Genomic DNA, 24,304 nt, shown 5'->3' on the forward strand with positions numbered 1-24,304 from the left:
ACCCTGCATTCTGCTGCCTACAGGAAACACACCTCAGAGACAAAGACAGACACTACCTCAGAGTGAAAGGCTGGAAAACAATTTTCCAAGCAAATGGTCAGAAGAAGCAAGCTGGAGTAGCCATTCTAATATCAAATAAAACCAATTTTCAACTAAAAGTCATCAAAAAAGATAAGGACACTTCATATTCATCAAAGGAAAAATCCATCAAGATGAACTCTCAATCCTAAATATCTATGCCCCAAATACAAGGGCACCTACATATGTAAAAGAAACCTTACTAAAGCTCAAAACACACATTGCACCTCACACAATAATAGTGGGAGATTTCAACACCCCACTCTCATCAATGGACAGATCATGGAAACAGAAATTAAACAGAGATGTAGACAGACTAAGAGAAGTCATGAGCCAAATGGACTTAACGGATATTTATAGAACATTCTATCCTAAAGCAAAAGGATATACCTTCTTCTCAGCTCCTCATGGTACTTTCTCCAAAATTGACCATATAATTGGTCAAAAAACGGGCCTCAACAGGTACAGAAAGATAGAAATAATCCCATGCGTGCTATCAGACCACCACGGCCTAAAACTGGTCTTCAATAACAATCAAGGAAGAATGCCCACATATACTTGGAAATTGAACAATGCTCTACTCAATGATAACCTGGTCAAGGAAGAAATAAAGAAAGAAATTAAAAACTTTTTAGAATTTAATGAAAATGAAGGTACAACATACCCAAACTTATGGGACACAATGAAAGCTGTGCTAAGAGGAAAACTCATAGCGCTCAGTGCCTGCAGAAAGAAACAGGAAAGAGCATATGTCAGCAGCTTGACAGCACACCTAAAAGCTCTAGAACAAAAAGAAGCAAATACACCCAGGAGGAGTAGAAGGCAGGAAATAATCAAACTCAGAGCTGAAATCAACCAAGTAGAAACAAAAAGGACCATAGAAAGAATCAACAGAACCAAAAGTTGGTTCTTTGAGAAAATCAACAAGATAGATAAACCCTTAGCCAGACTAACGAGAGGACACAGAGAGTGCGTCCAAATTAACAAAATCAGAAATGAAAAGGGAGACATAACAACAGATTCAGAGGAAATTCAAAAAATCATCAGATCTTACTATAAAAACCTATATTCAACAAAACTTGAAAATCTTCAGGAAATGGACAATTTCCTAGACAGATACCAGGTACCGAAGTTAAATCAGGAACAGATAAACCAGTTAAACAACCCCATAACTCCTAAGGAAATAGAAGCAGTCATTAAAGGTCTCCCAACCAAAAAGAGCCCAGGTCCAGACGGGTTTAGTGCAGAATTCTATCAAACCTTCATAGAAGACCTCATACCAATATTATCCAAACTATTCCACAAAATTGAAACAGATGGATCACTACCGAATACCTTCTACGAAGCCAAAATTACTCTTATACCTAAACCACACAAAGACACAACAAAGAAAGAGAACTTCAGACCAATTTCCCTTATGAATATCGACGCAAAAATACTCAATAAAATTCTGGCAAACCGAATCCAAGAGCACATCAAAACAATCATCCACCATGACCAAGTAGGCTTCATCCCAGGCATGCAGGGATGGTTTAATATACGGAAAACCATCAACGTGATCCATTATATAAACAAACTGAAAGAACAAAACCACATGATCATTTCATTAGACGCTGAGAAAGCATTTGACAAAATTCAACACCCCCTCATGATAAAAGTCCTGGAAAGAATAGGAATTCAAGGCCCATACCTGAACATAGTAAAAGCCATATACAGCAAACCAGTTGCTAACATTAAACTAAATGGAGAGAAACTTGAAGCAATCCCACTAAAATCAGGGACTAGACAAGGCTGCCCACTCTCTCCCTACTTATTCAATATAGTTCTTGAAGTTCTAGCCAGAGCAATCAGACAACAAAAGGAGGTCAAGGGGATATAGATCGGAAAAGAAGAAGTCAAAATATCACTATTTGCAGATGATATGATAGTATATTTAAGTGATCCCAAAAGTTCCACCAGAGAACTACTAAAGGTGATAGACAACTTCAGCAAAGTGGCTGGGTATAAAATTAACTCAAATAAATCAGTTGCCTTCCTCTATACAAAAGAGAAAGAAGCGGAGAAAGAAATTAGGGAAACGACACCCTTCATAATAGACCCAAATAATATAAAGTACCTCGGTGTGACTTTAACAAAGCAAGTAAAAGATCTGTACAATAAGAACTTCAAGACACTGAAGAAGGAAATTGAAGAAGACCTCAGAAGATGGAAAGATCTCCCATGCTCATGGATTGGCAGGATTAATATAGTAAAAATGGCCATTTTACCAAAAGCAATCTACAGATTCAATGCAATCCCCATCAAAATACCAATCCAATTCTTCAAAGAGTTAGACAGAACAATTTGCAAATTCATCTGGAAAACCAAAAATCCAGGATAGCTAAAGCTATCCTCAACAATAAAAGGACTTCAGGGGGAATCACTATCCCTGAACTCAAGCAGTATTACAGAGCAATAGTGATAAAAACTGCATGGTATTGGTACAGAGACAGACAGATAGACCAATGGAATAGAATTGAAGACCCAGAAATGAACCCACACACCTATGGTCACTTGATTTTTGACAAAGGAGCCAAAACCATCCAATGGAAAAAAGATAGCATTTTCAGCAAATGGTGCTGGTTCAACTGGAGGGCAACATGTAGAAGAATGCAGATCGATCCATGCTTATCACCCTGTACAAAGCTTAAGTCCAAGTGGATCAAGGACCTCCACATCAATCCAGACACACTCAAACTAATAGAAGAAAAACTAGGGAAGCATCTGGAACACATGGGCACTGGAAAAAATTTCCTAAACAAAACACCAATGGCTTACGCTCTAAGATCAAGAATCGACAAATGGGATCTCATAAAACTGCAAAGCTTCTGTAAGGCAAAGGACACTGTGGTTAGGACAAAACGGCAACCAACAGATTGGGAAAAGATCTTTACCAATCCTACAACAGATAGAGGCCCTTTATCCAAAATATACTAAGAACTCAAGAAGTTAGACCGCAGGGAAACAAATAACCCTATTAAAAAATGGGGTTCAGAGCTAAACAAAGAATTCACAGCTGAGGAATGCCGAATGGCTGAGAAACACCTAAAGAAATGTTCAACATCTTTAGTCATAAGGGAAATGCAAATCAAAACAACCCTGAGATTTCACCTCACACCAGTGAGAATGGCTATGATCAAAAACTCAGGGGACAACAGATGCTGGCGAGGATGTGGAGAAAGAGGAACACTCCTCCATTGTTGGTGGGATTGCCAACTGGTACAACCATTCTGGAAATCAGTCTGGAGGATCCTCAGAAAATTGGACATTGAACTGCCTGAGGATCCAGCTATACCTCTCTTGGGCATATACCCAAAAGATGCCCCAACATATAAAAAAGACATGTGCTCCACTATGTTCATTGCAGCCTTATTTATAATAGCCAGAAGCTGGAAAGAACCCAGATGCCCTTCAACAGAGGAATGGATACAGAAAATGTGGTACATCTACACAATGGAATATTACTCAGCTATCAAAAACAACGAGTTTATGAAATTCGTAGGCAAATGGTTGGAACTGGAAAACATCATCCTGAGTGAGCTAACCCAATCACAGAAAGACATACATGGTATGCACTCATTGATAAGTGGCTATTAGCCCAAATGCTTGAATTACTCTAGATGCCTAGAACAAATGAATCTCAAGACGGATGATCAAAATGTGAATGCTTCACTCCTTCTTTAAAAGGGGAACAAGAATACCCTTGGCAGGGAAGAGAGAGGCAAAGATTAAAACAGAGACTGAAGGAACACCCATTCAGAGCCTGCCCCACATGTGGCCCATACATATACAGCCACCCAATTAGACAAGATGGATGAAGCAAAGAAGTGCAGACCGGCAGGAGCCGGATGTAGATCGCTCCTGAGAGACACAGCCAGAATACAGCAAATACAGAGGCGAATGCCAGCAGCAAACCACTGAACTGAGAATAGGTCCCCCGTTGAAGGAATCAGAGAAAGAAATGGAAGAGCTTGAAGGGGCTCGAGACCCCATATGTACAACAATGTCAAGCAACCAGAGCTTCCAGGGACTAAGCCACTACCTAAAGACTATACATGGACTGACCCTGGACTCTGACCTCATAGGTAGCAATGAATATCCTAGTAAGAGCACCAGTGGAAGGGAAAGCCCTGGGTCCTGCTAAGACTGAACCCCCAGTGAACTAGACTGGTGGGGGGAGGGCGGCAATGGGGGGAGGGTCGGGAGGGGATCACCCATAAGGAAGGGGAGGTGGGAGGGGGATGTTTGCCCGGATACCAGGAAAGGGAATAACACTCGAAATGTATATAAGAAATACTCAAGTTAATAAAAAAAAAAAAAGAAAAAAAAAAGAAAAAAAAATGAAAGCCAGATGTTAACATTGGCTATTGTAGTGGTTTGAATGAGAATGGTCCCCACAGGCACATATGTTTGGATGCTTGATCCTCAGTTGGTAGATCTGTGTCACGTCCTGCAGGACAGTCAATGAGGGTGCTGAGAACCTGGAAGAGAATGGGAGACAAGAGACGCGAAGAAGGACGCCACGACAAGAGTCAGATCAAGGTGACAATTTTATTTTCCCCAAGACTGAATTTATACCATTACATGGGTGACAGAGGGAGGGGGATGTGTGAAACATTTACGCAGGCTAAGGACATAATATTCGTGTGGTCAGCTGATTTCAACAGGATGTTGGTTTTTCAGAAAGGTTACAGGTATATTTCTCAGCAAGGGAACTTTATCATATTATTATTTATCCTGACCACCAGATTTGTATTAATTTTCTGCAGCTGGCTGGGGAGTTTCCATGAACCCAGTCATACCTAATTCTAAGCATAATAATAACATCAATAATGGAGGGCTTCAAGGGCATCATTCCCAACAGATCTGCTTGGTAAGGATTAGGAGTTGTGGACTTGTTGGAAGAGGTGTGTCCCTGGGGGTTGGGCTGTGAGGTATCGAAAGCCCAGGACACTCTGTTATCTCTTTCTCTCTCCGTCTTCCTCCTACATTTTGGATAAGTATGTGAGCTCTCAGCTACTGCTCTAGAGCCATGCCTGTCTGTCTGCTTCCATGCTCCTTGTCACGATAGTCATGAACTCTCACCTCAGGGACTGTAAGCCCCCAATAAACTCTTCTGTAAGTTTCCTTGGTCATGGTGTTTTGCCACAGCAATAGCTGGCTTCCTCATTCTTTTTTCACCTTTTATTACTGATTTGGTTGCCTACCTATGTAGCTTGCTCTTAGAATCCCCTGTCTCTAGCCCCCCACCCCAAACCTGGAATTACAGGTAGTTCACTATGCCCACCCAGCCTTTAGTTGTGGGTGCTAAAAATTCAAATTCCGGTCTTCAGGTTAAAAACATAGTAGAGAGCCAGGCATGGCGGTACACAACTTTCATCCCAGTGTTTGGGAGTAGAAGCAGAGTTGAGGGGTAGCCTGGTCTACATAGCCTGTTCAGGAAAGCCGGGCATGTACCAGGCATTTAATCCCTGGTAACACACACACACACACACACACACACACACACACACACAGCAGGAACATTTGATACATGCTACAACATATATGATCCTCAAAACCACTATACTAAGTGAAGGGAAAGAATTTAGACACAAAAGGGCAAGAACTCTATGATTCATGTGCGATACAGGCAAAGCACATCCATAGAGAAAGCAGAAAGCGACATTGGCAAGGACTGAATGGGGAAGAGCTGAAATGATTTATTGTACAATGCCCACAGATGAAAACAGACAGTGGGAATAATTGCATTACACTATGAATGTAATTAGTACCACCTAACTACACAATTAAAAATGTAGCAGTGGTGTGGGTGAGGGGAAAATGCCCTCTTCCCCTTCATCCCTTGCTGCCTGCAGCAGGCGGGTGGGTGAGCTGGTCTCTAGGTCATGAGAACTGGAGAGCTGACCCTGCCCCTCATGGGCTGCAGCACTTGGGAGAGCCAGTCTTGCACCTCTGCTGGGCAGCACATTAGAGTTGTCTCCAGTGAAAGGTGCCAGTGAGCCAGCCCCCAGTGCATGAGAAGGGGAGAGATGACCTGGCTGAGGCATTGGGTGAGCTAGCCTGAACAGTACTGGAGAGCTTTCCCTGGTGGTGTAGGCAAAGGAGAGATGGCAGGCTGAGCAACTCAGCTACCTCACAGGCCCAGACTGAAAGCTTTGAGCTGGCCAACCTGAACATCTACTTCATCTACAAACTGCAGATTGAAAGCTAAAGGACCTCCGTGACACAGGGCAACAACAGGATATCTGAGAGGAGGTCCCCATGGGGGCCCAGTATTGTAGCAGGAGCCAGAGGCCTTAAAACAGAGGCCTTCAATGACTCATTGCAATGAACATCAAGTAAAGATGTGTGGACAAAAGGGTGTACTCTGTGACACACTGGGACATGCCACAGCTTCTACAACAAGATTTTTTAAAAAGTTCTATCTTTTGTGGGGAGGTTGCAAGGCAGAAGGCGGATATGAAGGAACGGAGGGATAGCAGGACTGGGGTACATGGTGTGAAACTCATAAAGAATCAGTAAAAGTTTACAAAAATGTCTTAGCAGGTAGAGGCATGTACTTACTGCCAAGTCTAACAAAATGAGTTCAATCCCCTGACCCACAACTGTGAAAGGAGAGAACTGACTCCCACAAACTGTTCTCTGACCTCCACACAGGCACACATTTCTACATCTACTCTCTTACACACAGAGATAAAATGAATGAATGAATACATGCATACATACATACATACATACATACATACATGCACACATACATGCACACATACATGCATACATAGAGCCAGGCAGTGGTGGTACACTCTTTTTAATCCCAGCAGAACCAGGCAGATAACTGAGTTCAAGACTAGTTTGGGCTACAGAGCATGTTCCAGAACAGCCAGGCTATACAGAGAAGCTCTGTTTTGAACCCCACCCCCAAAATGTAAGAAAATGTATATTATGTACATTTACATAATTTTACGTGAGAAGAGAGGAAAGCAGGCAGGGACAGAAGTTTGGAGGTCAGGCTGGCAGGCTTCAGTTGTGTACACCCTTGTCCTTAAGTGTGCATATGTACGTGCCCAGGTGAATAAATGTGTCCAGAAAGCAAAAACCAAACTGAAAAAAAATAGGCTACACTTTAATCAATAACCTATTACATAACAGGATGTGCTTTTTACGTGGAGAGGTTTCTTTTGGCTCACAGTTTGAGGGTACAGCCCATGATCAAGGACACATGAGACAGGAGCATGACGCACCTGGTCATATTCCTAGGAGTCAGGATGGATCCTCAGAGATACTAATGTCTTTACATTTTTACCATTTTCAGAATAAAATCGTGTTCTTTAGAAAAATTATTTATTAGCTGAAGGAACAGGAGGTCTGGAACCCACATTCCAGGATTTCTCACTGCTGGATCTAAGTCCCAACCTCTAAAACTATCTTGGTCTATGTCCTCATTCCTTTCTGCCTTTTGGAAAACCATCAGTCCCCCACCTTATATGCACATAAACTGATCCTTGTACAAATCATAGGTCTACATTTTGCCATCTGTGGAATCTCCAAAAATCAGCTTCCCTCGACAGCACTGCTCTCTTTAACTGCTTGTGAACTTGAGAGTTTTGGACAAATCTATAAGCTTCTTTCATTTTCCAATTATTGGGAGAAAGCATTTACAAATTTTAAAGTTAACCATTTTATTTTTTAAAGTATTATTATTAAGATAGGGTTTCATTATGTAGCTCTTGCTGGCCTAGAATTTGCTATGTAGATGAGGCTGGTCTTGGAACTCACAGATAGCCTCTTGCCTCACCTCTGCCTTCTGAGCACTGAGATTAGAGGCACGTAGATGTGTGGAGTTAACTATTTTAAAATACACAAGTCGGTGGCATTTGATAAAATTTACACTGCTATTAAAATAGTCATAACCCTAAGACATCAAAGCTTGCAGGAATGCATCCAGGCCGGAGGCACTTGGAGAAATGAGGAATCCCAGGGCAGTATGGACATATGAAGTTGTGTCCCCTTACTAATTCTATAGCTTTTCTGGGCTACAGGAACACGCCATGTCCAGCCTATTTCAATGCATGCATGCCGTCCCACAAGATGGAGTCCTGTCAGTTGCCAAAGGGTGTAAACAATTTCTAAAACACCCTGTGCCCCACCTGCACCCACTCTCCTAACCTTGTGCAGAAGCAGTTGAGCGGCTGCCTGGCCAGTCACAGGGCTATAGCCTACCTCTTGGTTCTGTGACTGCACTCCGTCTACGACAGAGGAAGGTGAGTTTCCACCCAAGTCTTGGATGTTTCTGCATGTGGCCCCTTCAGTGTTTGAGAAAGACCTTCACTTCCTTAGCTTTTGCTTTTGTTACTCTCCAAAACCCTTGAGCCCTGCCTGAGCCAGACTGCTAGAATGAAGTGACATGCTTCAGCCGACCCAAGGTGTCCTGAGACCCTGAGAGCTGTCCTGCCAAGCTCTGTAAATGATCCAAAGATTCACAAGCTAAGTTAAATTTTATTATCTGCGTTACTTTTTATATATGATTGTAGTATTAGCTAAAGGATACCTCAGAAAAGCATGGATAACAAAGAGTAGCCATTGCCCCAACCCCATCCACAAACATTTATTCCGATGTGCTTGAGAGTGAGGGTCAGTGGTTTGCTGAAATAGCTGGGTTTGCTTGTTACTATTACAGAAGCAATTAGATCCTGACTGATGGCCACAGGAGAGAGCTCACAGGTCTCTCAGAGCAGGTCTTTCAGGGTTTCAGGTCATTCAGAGCAGAAGTGAGGCAATATTTTAAGCATATCATTGGAGAATTCCTTAGTCGAGAGACAAAGGTATAGAAGAACTCACCAGTCTTCTGGAAGCCCATGCTCTGGTACAGAGCTAGGGCAGCATACTGCAACATGCTGGTGACCAGGACAACTTCACTGAAGCCCTGCATCTCTGCAAACTGGAGGGCAGTCCTGACCATAGCTCTTCCAATCCCCTCTCTCCGGTGCTCCAGGGACACAGAGAGGTGACGTAGCTGCAGTTGCTTCCTCTGCAGGAGGGGATCCTTCACTGGTAAAACAGCGATTATGCCCACCATCTGACCTCTAGACTCAGCCACCCAGAAGCAGGAGTAATGAGAACTCAAGTAGGTTCTGGGGATATCAGCCATGTCTGAGTGCAAACACATTGCCGTATACTTCTCCCAAGGGTATTTTGCAAGGAGCCACAGGGAAACAAGGAGGGTAAGGGTGGACAGAAGAACCAGAAGCCAGGAGCCTGAGGCCAAGAATAGAGTAAGAGGGACCCCGAGTAAGATCAGGAGGGTTCCGGGCAGCAGCAGCATGTAGCGGAAGCTGGCGGAGATGTGCTCCTCCGTGCCTCTGCAGAACAAATTCACTACACTCCTGTGGTCGCTGTCCTGGTATTTTCGGATATGATAAGGAGCCATGGGAAACTTCTGGGTCTCAGATCTCCAAGGCCAAAGACACAGCCACCTCTGACTGTGTTTCCCTGTAACGCTGAAGAAGAGAAAAGAAACCACATAAGTATAAGTCCCCAACCAAGTTCTCAGCTTGTCATTAACCTGTTCAAGGGTGTGTGTGTGTACATGCACATGTGACCTAAGAGGAAACCATCACAGGTAGAAAGTATTGGAAGGCCAGACACACTGGTTGGAATGTAATTTTCTGCCTGCCTGGATATGTGACACTGGGATGTCACTTAATCTTTCTGAACCTGTTTCTTCACCTGCAGAACATGATTTAAAAACAAAACAAAACACTTGCCTTCTAGACTCCCCTAGAAGTACTAGTGGCCCCCTTCTCTGCCTCCATCCTGGACCCATTACTGACTCTCTAAGTTTCTTGGATTTTGAGATAGTATCCTGTGACAGCCAGTCTTCATGCCCGACCCTTTTGATCTCTCTTTCTCTAGAGTGTGTACATTGCAAATCCAGCATTTCCAAGAACAAATTTCAACAAAGCCATTGCCCCTCAACTCTGAACATTTAGACATTTGAGCAAACGTGAAAGAGAAGGTCCTGTTACTCCAGACAAATGCAGAGGCACCTCCTCCCCACCTTGCCCCCAAACATACTCACCAAGTTGCTCCAAGCTGAGGGTCTAGATCAGCCTTACTGCTGAGCTTGTGACTGAAGGTGAAGCTAATCAGTGACCTGACGTTTATTGAGGTAGCAGACTTGGTAGAAACCTCATTGGCTGGAAGCTGGATGCTTGATAATTATAAACCACAGAGCCAAGTTGCTAGACTGTGAAGATCCATGCAGGGCCAGTCAACTCCGTGACCTCCACAGAATGAACCTGGAAGGGAATCAGGATCTGAGATGGCTCTGGGGCCATTACTGTCACTCAGGGGCCTGCACCTCACCTCTTCATCCCTTCCCGGGTGCAGAAACTCTTGCCTAGTACCCATGTCCCCCTCTGAGGTGCACTCTGCTCCCTTGTTATGTTGAGCCCAGGGATTCTGACCCTCCTCCCAAGCTCACTTGTCACAAGCAGCAGTGTGCACAAGTGTACAGCAAGACCCTTCCCTGGAGGGCTTCTCCCTGCCCAGGCTGCACCTACCTCCTTCTTAATGGCTCCTGGTGGTCTTCACTGACTTCTCCATCCCTTCCTCAGTCATGTGTTGATGCACCTGCCATACTGCATGAGTCTTCTCAGGCCCCAGGCTTAGAGAGACACCCTTCTATGTAAATATGTAAAGTGTCCCTGTGGAAGACACCCACCTATGCCCTCAGCTCACGACTTACTGCCTAGGATGAAGTCAGTATTTGTCTGTAGCAGTTGGTGCGCTCTCTCTCTCTCTCTCTCTCTCTCTCTCTCTCTCTCTCTCTCTCTCTCTCTGTCCCTCACCTCCCTGTGTGTGTACAAAACTAGGAGCAACCCCCCCATTCACAGAGATAAACCACAAGTGGAGGCTGACCCTCCACATAGGAGTCCAGCTCAGTGGGGAATCTCACGGTTTTGAAACGGAGTGCGTGTCCCAGCACACAAGGCCTGCTTTTCAATAGTCAGCACAAATAAAGGAGAAGGCTTATGTAACATTCTTACATAACCTCTCTCAGCAACAAAGACGGAAATGGAGAGGGATCATGGGACAGCAGCCAGAACAGCACCCCTCCCTCAGCGAACAGGCAGAGGCAGTACAAGACTGTGCTGACCTTTTGGCAAGGTATGGTAGTCTGGCCTGTGGTATCACTAGCTTGGGGCACATCCTCCAGATCTCTCCGACATGACCAACCAGCTTTCTTTGCTGACTCGTTTTTCCAGGGAGGATAGATTAGGATAACCCACACCTCAGATCTGATGAGTGAGTCCAGGTGGATTAGGATAACCCACACCACAGATCTGATGAAGTGAGTCCAGGTAGATTAGGATAGCACACACCACATTCCTGCAACGTGCCACCCCATCTGTATCCTTGTGCATGGTTCAGTGGAGTGGGGGACATTCACAGAGATGAGGGCTGAGGACAGATTTAGTGCCTGTCCATCCTTAGCCCCTGCAGTCTGGCTCTCAGCCTCAGTTTCCAGAGTGGAAGCTCCCAGGCAAACTCCTTCCAGACTGGGACAGAGTCCATCTGGAAGAAGCTGGCCAACCAGGCTCACCTCTGAGGAGGTGACAATTCTTTCTGGCCCGAGTTTCTAGTGACCTGGAGTTGATGATTAGCGTGGGGATAACCCCCCTTGAGGGAAGCTGGGGTTTCTAAGCATAGCAGAGGGAGTGCAAAGTCCTGTGCTTCCCTGATGCTGAGAGCAGCCTCACCACCCACTCTGCTGGGGGCAGCATTCACAGTTGGGAGTTTCAGGTTGTGGTGCCCCCTAACTCCAGGCAGATCCACATCTCTAGTGAAGTTGCTGGTTTGTCTGTGCCAAATTTCTGGGTTCATTTTCTTTGTTGTCATTTTCCTCAAGTGTAGAGGGCTGCTTTAACATTCGCCACCACAAGATGACGCTGGCTTCCACTGCGCCCCACGTGAAAGGCCAGGATAGCTTCCGCCATTACAAGATGGCGCTGGCCTCCACCGCGCCAGCCGACTTCCTTTCAGGAAGTTAACTGTGTGCGCATGTGCAAGAGTGCAAGAGTGCCTTCGTGCCAGGTCTTTGCCCACTCCGGGGCGTGCCTTATGAGATCATGGGTGAGCGACCAATCAGGTGTGGATGCACCGCGCTAGGGTGTATATAAGCCATGCGGGCGCGCGGGGCTCTCTTTAAGATTTTTATAAAGTTTGGCTGCCGCAAGGATTCGCATGTCCCCGCGTGTTTTCTTGCTGGCAAGGACGCGCGTGGGACATTTGGTGCCGAAACCCGGGATAAAAAATGCCACACCATCGCCAGGCGCCAAGAGGGAGTCCTCCGTCCGAGGAGAGAATCCAGAAGCGGCAGGAATTGAGGTAAACTCCGAGAGACATGATAGGAAAGCATGTCAGAAATGGAGTGTAGTGAAAGGTTGCAACGAAAAAATGATACTGATCGATCTCAAGCACCAGGCCCTTCTGCGGTCTTACCACCGCCAGAGGTGATAGTATGGGGAAAGGATGCCCCGGGGACAGTGGCCACCTCGGCTACTGAGGGAGGGACCCCTGCAAAAACTGTGAAGAAACCGAAAGTTATGGATCCTTCGTGGACAAGGCTGGTAATTTTGTTTATTTTTTTCTTTGTGTGGGAAGCCGTTACAGCCATTAGGACAGGTCAGAGGGTCCTTACAGAACAACAAGAAAGTATGTCAGAGGGAGAAAAGGTCTCTAAAGAAAAAACGAAAAGAAAAGGAGATAAAAGGAACGCAGTATTTTGGGAGAAAAATTTTGTCATTGTGCTGGCAAAAGGTGTGATCAGGCTCTATAAGATTTGCAGAGTCATACTGATTAGGCTTGATAGAGGCAGACCGCCTGAAAATTTATTCAGGAGAATCAAACAAAAGGACATCTCAATACCCATGCACAGCTTGATGGAGTTAATGTAATTGGGTTGTGAGTAAAAATATTCAGGACTGTGTTTCACTTCCATACCATTGGCGAATGTCAGTCGTGCTGCTCAGATAATATATCTCAGTATCTTACAGGAATTGGGTCTCAACACATTGATGGACTAGTCCAGGAATTGAGACAATCCATCGTCCATATCGACTCCACTCGAGTGGATAGTCACCGTGAACACCATCTGGTTTTTTCCCCTCTTTGTCTGTCCCTGGTGCACCAGGATGTCCCCATATCTGTCAGTTTATGTCTGGTGGTTTTTGTTTCTCGTTGTTTAAATGTTTTATGTTTCATGTTCAAAAGAAAAATATGGTAAAAACTTTATCTGCCGGTCGTTTACACCTTGATTTGGTTTTAACTCGTTTCAAAAAGGAACAAATGAATAAAAAACAGTTTCAGTCAGGCCTTTAGAGCCCTGCACCTGCAGCCAGTGAAAGATCCCACGCAGAGAGACCCTTACTCAAGTCTTGGGAAATCGCGGACCCCAGACACAGAGAGACCATTTTGGATGTAATAAGCAAAGGCGAGGTTTATTACGGAGACCTATTACAGAGATCTCCGGGCCGACACGTATCCCGCGCAGGAGACAGAGGTGTCGGCCCCGAGAGGCTGGGAAAAAGAGTATTTAAAGGCAGAGGCTGTGAGCACCAGGGGATGGGGGATGTCAAAGGGGAATGCACCACAAGTTACAGGATTGTTTTATGGCTCCAGGAGATAAGGGGATGCCAGAAGGTTTTATGGCTCCCTGGTTCCTGGAACAGAGCTACTAAATCAGGAGAAGGGTAGGGTCTTCAGGTCCTCATTATTTTTAAAAGTTTGTCAAAATTGATGGAGCATTTGTATTTGAAACACCTCTGGTTAGGCTTGGGCTGCCCGGTTTCTTGGAGTGCTCTCTGCAGGACACAATGGCTGAAAAGCACAAGTAGGGGCTTATCAGGGTCTGGAGGACATCTGGTTAAAGTATGACTCTGAGTAAGCTGGGGGGATGTCTTTGGATGGTTTATGGGTCAGTCCTCGATAGCCTGAGCTGGTTTTTGTATTCCTTTTCTTTATCTTTATGGCCTGCTATTCCTGGCGGCAGGGCTTAGCCCTGAGTCTGTGGCTTTTGGGGCTTACTCTTTTAATTTTATATTTCTAAACCTAGAATTCGTATAATTTTCTTTTCACCAGGAGTTTAGGTTAGCTGGAGAAGCTGCCCAGAGGCTAAGCGTCTGCACGAGCTGATCTTAAAGGCGCCAGCAGCTTCTCAGCTTCTTTGGTACAAGAGCTGAGAGCTGTTTCTCTTAGAGAAATCCCTGACTTATTATTTGACTCAACAGGTGACAAGGTGCTTCTCTTAAAATCATAGCTAAAAAGGTAAAAATGGTCTTTGGTCTGAATATTAAAGATATGTGTAGCCACTTCAATTTTGTTTCTCATTGGTTTTAAATGTGTAAATATGCTCTACTTGCCTTGGTCATAGATTGTTGGCCTTTTTAGTTATTGGATATGGTTAAAAATATTGGTAACAGAAAGTTGACATAAAACTGGTAATTTGGATGGAGTCATTTCTAGACAACATGTGGCATGAGCCAACCCAGGGAAACAGGTCTAAATTGAGATAATATTTTTATGGAATTCTTATCCTAGAAACCAGGCTTCTAAAAGAATTTAGGACAATGTCTCTTTGTTGAGGTACTAGAGACTATGCCATCGTGCGTTCATATATAGGAATTGGCAGTCAAACTTTGTACTAGATTGTTGGAGGTCGAGTTTTGCTTTCCAAAGTTGTGGTTTGCCCTGAAGCTATCTGTATTTTAATGCTAATTCCACTGCCCCAAGGGCAGCTGCCTAGTCAGGTACTCAGAACTCAGGTGACCTTGTGGTTGTGCTCTGGTGTTACAAAGAGAACTTAAAGATTGTGATTAAGGATTGCCAGTGTTACATTGACTAACTCAAACTTATTTTTAATTAAGAAAAAATCAAACAGGTAGAGATTGTTACAAGATTTACGAAGGATTGATGAGGTTTTGGAACTTGTGAGAACATTACAGCTAGTTTACTTACTCCAACTGCCATTTCAAGATAGATTTAGAGGATTGATTTTGAGTTTTCATTTCGTGAGCCTGCTTATAATTTTAGAGAGCCCATAGAGTGATATCATTAAGAATGGCTAATAGCGGGGCTGGGGATTTAGCTCAGTGGTAGAGCGCTTACCTAGGAAGCGCAAGGCCCTGGGTTCGGTCCCCAGCTCCGAAAAAAAGAACCAAAAAAAAAAAAAAAAGAATGGCTAATAGCCTTATATTATGTAATTTTGTTGCTTCTTCAATGTAAGAAGTTAGAACTTAAATCTTTCAATGTATATGGAAATTTTTACTACAAACCTTTGGTCTCAAAATGAGCTTTAATATTTGGGGAGTAGCTGTTGCCCTACTCCAGAAAAGAATATTTGAAACTAATTTCAAGCTTCTAAGGATATGTTAATTGGCTAAGTACCTCACCATACCAGAGGACTTAGGTCTTTGTTATGCACATTGGAGATAAAGCTTCAGCTGTGTTAATACAGAGTTGTGGACTAGAGTCATGGAAGTATTTTAAAAAGAAACCTGGTAAAACATATCTTATTCCAAACAACAGTTAATTGGTTATTACAAAATACTGATATTTGGCCTATTACATATACAAATTTTTCAGGCAAAATTGATAATTTTACTCTTTACATGCTTTTGTACTTCCTGTATATTTGTGCATACAACCCATAGGAAATGCGCTTACTGTATTTATAGGTGGTTCATCTAATGAAAAGACTACATGTATGATTAGATCACTTGTTTATTCTCTTGAGTTTCTATTGCTTCAACACAGATTATTAAATTACGTGCTATAGCCACTGTTTTTAAAATGTTTAAAAAATCAAGCTTTCAATTCATATACTGATAGCCAATGTGTGGCTTGTGGTTTACAATTGATTTCAATTACTTAATGCTTTACTAGAGACAGGTTTTCTACTTAAAATCAATGAGTGATTTCAGTGTGAATGTCTGACAACTCACTCTCCTTTCAGTGCTCTGGCTCAGACAACTAAACAAAACCATAGACCCAGCTCTTTAAAAATGGTAATGGAGTTGATATAAAAAGAAGAAGACTCCATTTGCTTACTTTAAATTCTCGGCCTCACCCTGCCAGCTCAGGGATTTCTAGTAAGACTGAAATTGGACAATATTTACAGGATTTGACATTTCTAATTAATGCTTATGTTTAGGTAAATAAAGTTTGTGAGGTGCTAGAGAAATGGCTTAGTGGTTAAGAACACTAAGTACTGTTCCTTTATAGACCATTTAAGAACTCAAACTGGATTGCCTGGGCTCTTTAGCAAGGGAGGACAATGATACCAGACAGATTATAGGCCTTACATAGGAACAATTAGTCAAAATATCTCATTCTTTATATATCCCAAACAATAATGCTGGAGACAATAATTTAGTATACAAGTCAATTTATAAATACAAGTGCTCAGTGTTCTCAATTTAATCCTCGAGGACTTACCTTAATAAATAATATCTTTACTATATCTTAATAAATAAATAGGGGGAGTTATCCCTGTATGCTAAATAATGCTCCTTTTATTTCAATTTTAAAATTTGGATGCCAAAGTTTATGGCACCCTACAAGTAGGCATACTTCTGTCTAGGTGAAATAGAGAGATCCACATATTGACATGATCCTGTCCAGATATTTTATATGGGGAAGAGGGAATGTTTGTGTTTTTTCTACAGGATGCTACAAGAGTGTGCCAGCTGCCTGAGTGGTTGCTGAGACTTGCTGATCCTGGTTGCATAAAGATTCAGCTCTCCTGGTTCGGGTCCCTGGAGTCATTCCTCTGCCCTGAGAGGAAGATGAAAGATTCCCCTTCATCCTTTGTCATCACAGAGATTTTGCCGTTGCTGCAGTCAGTGTTATTGCTGCGTGTGTCCCGTCCCACTATGGCCCACTCTCTGACCCTCTGTGCACTGCTGCTTTCTGGAGAAGACTGGACTCCAGCCGTTGCTGACCCCTTCATTCCCTGGTGACTCTTGCTGCCTTAACTGGTCATTTTACAGACTGTAGCTTCACAGGAATGCCACCTGCGTAAAGCTGCTGTGGACTGGGGAACTCTGCCCTGGTTGTACAGATCTCAGAAATGGTTCCATTGCCTGCTGGTTGTTCCAGAGATCCTGAACTGTCCTGGAAAAGACCTTGACACCTTCGCTGCTATTGTAGCAGCCATTACTGTTGCAGACATTGTGTCTGCAGTGTCTGGAGTTATCCTCCCCCAATCTATTGTTAGACAAGCACAGTGGGTAAACTTTCTGGAGTAGTTACTAACAATTGGGAATTCTAAATTCTATTATAGGAGCGGCTTGACTACGGCCCTTGGTGGTAACAGCTGAGGTGAACCAGATGAGGTGCCCACTACTTATCGGGAGTGGCTCTGTTTGGTGCAGCCCTATGCTGTGGATTAGTGTTCATGCTATGGTTGGTTTGCAAACTCAGATCTCAACAGAAACGTGACAAGGCCGTTATCACTCAAGCACTTGTGGCCATTGTACAAGGGGCCTCCCCTGGAATTTGGTTATCTATGCTCAGGAATTAGTCAGTATCTGAGTTCTCTGCTCTTGCACCCCATGGATCTGTGGATCCATTGCACTGGGATGAGAGAGACTCTCTCTCGGTATCTGAGTTCTCTGCTCTTGCACCCCATGGATCTGTGGATCCATTGCACTGGGATGAGAGAGACTCAATGTTCCTTTGATCAGGCCCTTCCACATCACTGAGGTTTCCTCATTGCACGCGATAGGGTGATCATGATTTGTTATAAAATAAATGATTTGTGATAAAATATAAATAAATAGGGGGAGATGTAGAGGGCCGCAATAACATTCGCCACCACAAGATGGCGCTGGCTTCCACTGCGCCCCACGTGGAAGGCCAGGATAGCTTCCGCCATTACAAGATGGCGCTGGCCTCCACCGCGCCAGCCGACTTCCTTTCAGGAAGTTAACTGTGTGCGCATGTGCAAGAGTGCCTTCCTGCCAGGTCTTTGCCCACTCCGGGGCGTGCCTTATGAGATCATGGGTGAGCGACCAATCAGGTGTGGATGCGCCGCGCTAGGGTGTATATAAGCCACGCCATGAGGGCGCATGGGGTTCTCTTTAAGATTTTTATAAAGTTTGGCTGCTGCAAGGATTCGTATGTCCCCGCGTGTTTTCTTGCTGGCGAGGTCGAGCGTGGGACACTCAAGAACTGTGATATTAAAAACCCTGATTCTATTTGATCGATTACTGGTTCTGACTCCAAATATGGGTTCTGTCTCCATCTTGGAATGGTGGGTCCAATAAGAAGGCCGAGTGTTGACTGAGTGGCAAGGGTGACTTGCATTCTTGCCTTCAGCAGAAGTGGGAAATAAACTTCTCTACCCACTGGCGCCCTGCAGTGGAGAGTATAAAATACACCTGAAGGGAGGGATAGACTAGAGACGAGGCGGGGATCCGTGTCTTCTTGGAGACAATTAGAGATTCCCCAGAGTTCATTCACCACATCCGCCTCCCTTCTGCAGTTCTTCCTCCTTCTCAGTGTGACAATGACAAGTGTCTTGGGGTGGGTGGGGTGTCATCAGAATGCAGGTGACTTTCATTGAGGTTATAGATGTCTGCAGGACACTCTGGCAGCCTCTTTAGTTCAAAACAGAACCCAAATTAATGCCGTCTGTATGAGCTATCTCAGAGAGTTTCGTTTTCTCAGGGTTTGCTTATTCTGGAAATGAACATGGAGATTTAGGCAAGACCCTAGAAAAGCTCTTTTGTTTCCAGTAGTGACAAGAGAGAAACTTCTCCTGTAGTCTTGGAGTTGGGCTTCTGTTACAGTTTAGATCTGGAAAGTTCCCAAGACACCCCTGCACTGAAGCAAGGTGACAGTGTTGGGAGGTGGCAGGTACTTTAGAAGGTGGCACTTAGGAAGCGCCATCACTAGGGGATGTACTAGAAGACCATACCAGATCCAGTATAGATCGATGGTGACAGAACTGGTGGCTGCAGAAACAGTTCAGCTGGTAGAGTGTTGACTGCTTGCTCTTAGGACTTGGGTCCAATTTCTAGAGCCTACATGGTGGCTCAGACTCAGGCTTTGAACAATGTCAGCTTTCTCTAACCTTCTTCCCATCATGCTCCTGGGAAGTGTTTCTGGCCAAGAGACAATAGCACCTCAGTCTTTCTTCTCTCAGTGTCTATTCTGACAGGAGGTGGGAACAACTGCTTAGCTAACTGACATCCTTCAGCTAGCCAGGTTTGTCCACACTGTGACAGCAAGTTTGGGTGTAGGCTTCTGGGTGTACAGTGTGGTTCCACTGTGGGTAGAAAGACAACCTTCCCAGAGGGCCCTCATTCGGGATAAATGTTTGCTCTGGACCATTGGCTTGGCCTTCAGCTCAGTCTGTAGTGTGTGTCCTGCCTGCAAAGGCACCTCAGGGACTGAGAGCACCCTCAGGGCTACAGCAGCCTGTGCCAATCCTCTTCCAGCAAGCCTTCCCTACCATACCTCCATAGGGAGGATCCATTCACCCCGGGCCCCACCTGCCTAAGCTCCACTCCACAGTTACCTGGCAACAGTCAGGTGTGCCTGACTATAAAAGGAGCTGCTTGCCCTTCCTCACTCTCTTGCTCCCTCTTGTTCTCTCTTGCTCTCTTGCTCTTCCCCTCTTCCCACTTTGTCCCTTCTCTCCCCATTCCCCTCCCCCTTTCTCTCCATGTGCTCATGGCTGGCCTCCTCTCTCCTCCTCCTCCTCCTCCTCCTCCTCCTCCTCCTCCTCCTCCTCCTTCTTCTTCTCTCTCTCTCTCTCTCTCTTCTTCCCACCCTCCCTAACTCCCCTCCCCATGCCCTGAATAAACTGTATTCTATACTATACTGTTGTGTGGCTGGTCCTTCAGAGGGAAGGGATCTGGGTTCTGTAAATAGTACCCATAGGGCAGCTCACAACATCTTCTGACCTCTGAGACACCAGGCACACATATGGCACACGTACATACATGAAGGCAAAACACTCAATCACATAAAAATAAGTAATCTTAGAATGTTTTTAAGAGATAGGCTATTGTGATTGCTCTTTGTTGCGTGCAAGCCACCACTGATGGGTGTTCCAGATGGTTTTGTTACAGGCCATGAAAAAATAAGGCTGAGACTAAGTTGAAAATTCCCTCCCTTTTAGATTTCATTTCCAGAGCCAAACTGCTACCCAGGCTGCAGTTAGATTCTATAATCTAATAATCAAGATAGACTTGATGATAGGTGATGACTAGTGTTATGTCAACTTGACACAAGCTATAGTCATCTGAGAGGAGGGAACCTAAATTGAGAAAATGCCTCCGTAAGATCTGGCTGTAGGCAGACAAGCCTATGTGGAATTTTCTTAATTAGTGATGGATGGAGGAGGGTCCAACCCATTATGGATGGTGCCATCCCTGGGCTGGTGGTCCTGTTATCTAGATGAAAGCAGGCTAAGCAAGCCATAAGGAGCAAGCCGGTAAGCAACATTCACTCCTCCACGGTTCCTGCTGCTTCACTTGAATTTCTGCCTTGGTTTCCCTCAATGGACTGCGATATGTAAGCCAAATAAACCCTTTCCCCCTCCAGTTGCTTTTGGTCATGGTATTTTGTCACAGCAATGGTAACCCTAACTAAGACAATGTGGTACTGCCACAGTTGTTATGGGTACAACTGTTTTCTGATTGTATTTAAGACATACTTCACATTTGGCAGTATAAGTAGGCTGGAACCTTCGACTGGATTAGTCATTGAAGGGACTCTGGCTAGCTCAAGCACATTAGGTACAGCTCTGGCAGGCCTTATCCTTCTCCCCCATTCCCTCTCCTCACTAAAACCATTAGATTGCATCCCTGAAACTAGCCACTAAGGTCTGTTCTCTTTTTTCTCTCTCTCTCTCTCTCTTTTCTTTTTTTTCGGAGCTGGGGACTGAACCCAGGGCCTTGCGCTTGCTAGGCAAGCGCTCTACCACTGAGCTAAATCCCCAACCCCAAGGTCTGTTCTCTTATTTGGCCACTTCCTCCTCCTGAGGCTGACTGCCAAGGTCCAGCTATCAAAGTATTGAAGTGCAGCAGTCAAAGGGCCCCTTGCTTCACCAAATTAACACTGCCAATCAAAATTAAACACCTAATCCTGGTGCAGGTTTCTCCCCTTTCCGTTATAAACTGCTGTTTGCCTATGGGCCATGTCTGTCTCCTCTCCATCCCTTCCTGCCCACCACTGGAACAGATACCCCTTATCTCTCCCCCTTGCCCCTTTTCTTTCCTCTCCTTTGTTCCCTTCCCCTTCTTCCCAGTTCTCTATCTCCTGTGTTTCTCTCTTATTCCTTGCCCTTTGTCCCTTGGGGGCAAATATATCTCCTTTGTGCTGAGAACTTGGTCTTAGGGTATCCTGAGTCAACTCTGAGATTCCTTATGTCACAGGCTCCAGGAAGGAGGCCATTGTTATTTTTGTTACTGTTGAGTAGATGTTTTGTGTTTATATCACCTTCTAAACATTCCCGTTCATGTTCATAGACTGCTGAGGCTGTTCCGAATGGTTGTAGAAAGAGAGCTCTTTCTTTGCAGTAGCTGTGGTTACAGCAGAGACTCATATACTAAAGAGAATATGTGTCTTTTGCGGTAGCCTGCACTGTTGACATTTATATCACCCTGTATGTGGCGCAAGAAACTCTAAGAGTGAGCTGAGGGACATCGCTGCGTGAAGGGGTGTAATATTTGTGTAGATTTCCCTTCCAGACTGAAGTATGTTTTTGTGAAGCTCAGGGGAGCCTCATGAAACGCCTAAGAATCTTCCAGATTCATGGGACCTCTCAGTGTTTGTACTGCTAACGGCTCCTGCTAAGGAGAAGACTCTTCAATATAGGGTGTGCTGAGAACTCTAGATGAAGCATGCATAGATTGTTATCTGTGTAGAGCTGGCTTCTGGTTACCATGCTGTCTGAATCTTCTTTCTACATTCTCAGAGTAACCCCTCATGGCTGCTCCCACAAATAACTTCAGTAAATGCATGAAGGTATACTGTGATCTATGTAGGGGAAAGATGTCGCTTTCATGTTTCCACAGACATCATACAACAAGGAATATCTTTAACTCAGTGGAGCTCTATTCCTAAGGGACTGATGCCTCCCATGGTGGCCCCAATGCCTAGGAGTTCTACTCATCTCACAGTGACAACTTTCCTTGTCCTGTTGGCCTTTTCTATAATATGCTCCCAGCACCCTGATCCCATACATGTGATGGAAGACAAAAGCTATTTCCTTGCTATTGTCTATACATCACAAAGTACAGGGAATTGGTTAGGGAACCTCCCTTGTGTCTTGTCCTATGACCCTCTAGACTATGCCTTCCTGCATGGGAAAAGATGAAACAGAGAGAGAAAGAGACTGAGGAGGCAAATTCAGCTCCTTCCCAGCACACAGGGCTGTCCTAAAGGGTCTGCAGTAGAAAATTGAACTTGTGATGGTGTGTATATTCTTGGCCCAGGGAATGGCAATATTAGGAGGTGTGGCCTTGTTGAGTAGGTACGTCACTGTGGGGGTGGGCTTAAGACCCTCGTCCTAGCTGCCTGGAAGTCAGTCTTTTACTGGAGTCTTCAGATGAAGATGTAGAACTCTCAGCTCCTCCTGCACTAGGCTTGCCTGGATGCTGCCATTTTCCTGCCTTGATGATACTGGACTGAATCCTTGAATCTGTAAGCCAGCCCGAATTAAATGTTGTCTTTTATAAGACTTGCCTTAGTCATGGTGTCTGTTCACAGCAGTAAAATCATAACTCAAACACAACTGATACAGGGGTCAAGGTAAAGATACACACTGTGAACAGTGACCTGGTTAGGATGGACAGAAAAACAGACTTGGATGGTTGAATTATGGGAGACAGGAGGGCATCGGGGCTGTGGCAGCAACTAGTGCTTAGCAACACAGCAAGGAGTGAGGAGGCCTGTGTGTGAGCAAGGAGGCCTGTGTGTGAGCAAGGAGGCCTGTGTGTGAGCTGTGTATGGCACACAAGGGACACCTGCTGCTGAAAAGCAAGTTACATGGACTTAGAACCACTCATGCTTTGCCAAAGAGCCTACATGAAGTAAAATGAAGCTGACAGGGGCAATTGGCAGAATAGCAGGGAGCTGTCAGTCAGGTCCCTGAGGAGACAGCTACCAGCAGGATACAATGCCATCCCTGGGAAGTAGTAGCCTCAGTACTGCCTGGAAATCACACATTACCAAATAAGGGGAACATAGATGACACTGACTGAAGGACCCACTGGGTTTGAAGTGATACAATGAAAGCCACTGTTGTAGCTCGACTGTTGACTACTTTATGCGTTCCCTTTTTCTACACTATTCCACCCTTATCCCTTACAACCCTCCAACATTAAGTAGGGGAGAAAACAGGTTAGAAGGGTAAGTGGGTGTCAGTACTGTTAGACTACTTCCTGCTGGGGCAAGTTTAACCTTCATTGTTGGGATATGTTCAACCAGCAGCAGGAGGAGCAGGAGGAGCAGCAGGAGCAGGAGCAGCAGCAGGGGGAGGAGCAGCAGGAGCAGGAGCAGCAGCAGGAGGAGGAGGAGCAGCAGGAGGAGCAGGAGGAGCAGCAGGAGCAGGAGCAGCAGCAGGGGGAGGAGCAGCAGGAGCAGGAGCAGCAGCAGGAGGAGCAGCAGCAGCAGGAGGAGGAGCAGCAGGAGGAGCAGCAGGAGCAGGAGCAGCAGCAGGGGGAGGAGCAGCAGGAGCAGGAGCAGCAGCAGGAGGAGCAGCAGCAGGAGGAGGAGCAGCAGCAGGAGGAGCAGCAGGAGGAGCAGCAGCAGGAGGAGCAGGAGCAGCAGCAGGAGGAGCAGCAGCAGCAGGAGGAGGAGCAGCAGGAGGAGCAGCAGGAGGAGCAGCAGCAGCAGGAGGAGCAGCAGGAGGAGCAGCAGCAGCAGGAGGAGCAGCAGCAGGAGGAGGAGCAGCAGGAGGAGGAGCAGCAGGAGAAGGAGCAGCAGGAGGAGCAGCAGCAGCAGGAGGAGCAGCAGCAGGAGGAGCAGCAGCAGCAGGAGGAGCAGCAGCAGCAGGAGGAGCAGCAGCAGGAGGAGCAGCAGCAGCAGGAGGAGGAGCAGCAGGAGGAGGAGCAGCAGGAGGAGGAGCAGCAGGAGGAGCAGCAGCAGCAGGAGGAGCAGCAGCAGG

The 24,304-nt window shown here is 45.3% G+C and overlaps 1 protein-coding gene across 1 annotated transcript; it reads right to left on the minus strand.

The window, feature by feature from the left end:
• Positions 1-6,922: 6,922 nt before the first annotated feature.
• Nat8f3 (N-acetyltransferase 8 (GCN5-related) family member 3) lies at positions 6,923-11,137 on the minus strand. Its single transcript, NM_080883.1, is given in 3 exon segments — positions 6,923-9,617; positions 10,199-10,418; positions 10,683-11,137. A coding segment is annotated over 1 exon segment (687 nt). The 5' UTR covers positions 9,548-9,617; positions 10,199-10,418; positions 10,683-11,137; the 3' UTR covers positions 6,923-8,860.
• Positions 11,138-24,304: the final 13,167 nt, after the last annotated feature.

This window comes from Rattus norvegicus, chromosome 4 (assembly GCF_021556685.1).
Source record: "Rattus norvegicus strain SHRSP/BbbUtx chromosome 4, alternate assembly SHRSP_T2T, whole genome shotgun sequence".
Lineage (NCBI taxonomy): Eukaryota > Metazoa > Chordata > Mammalia > Rodentia > Muridae > Rattus > Rattus norvegicus.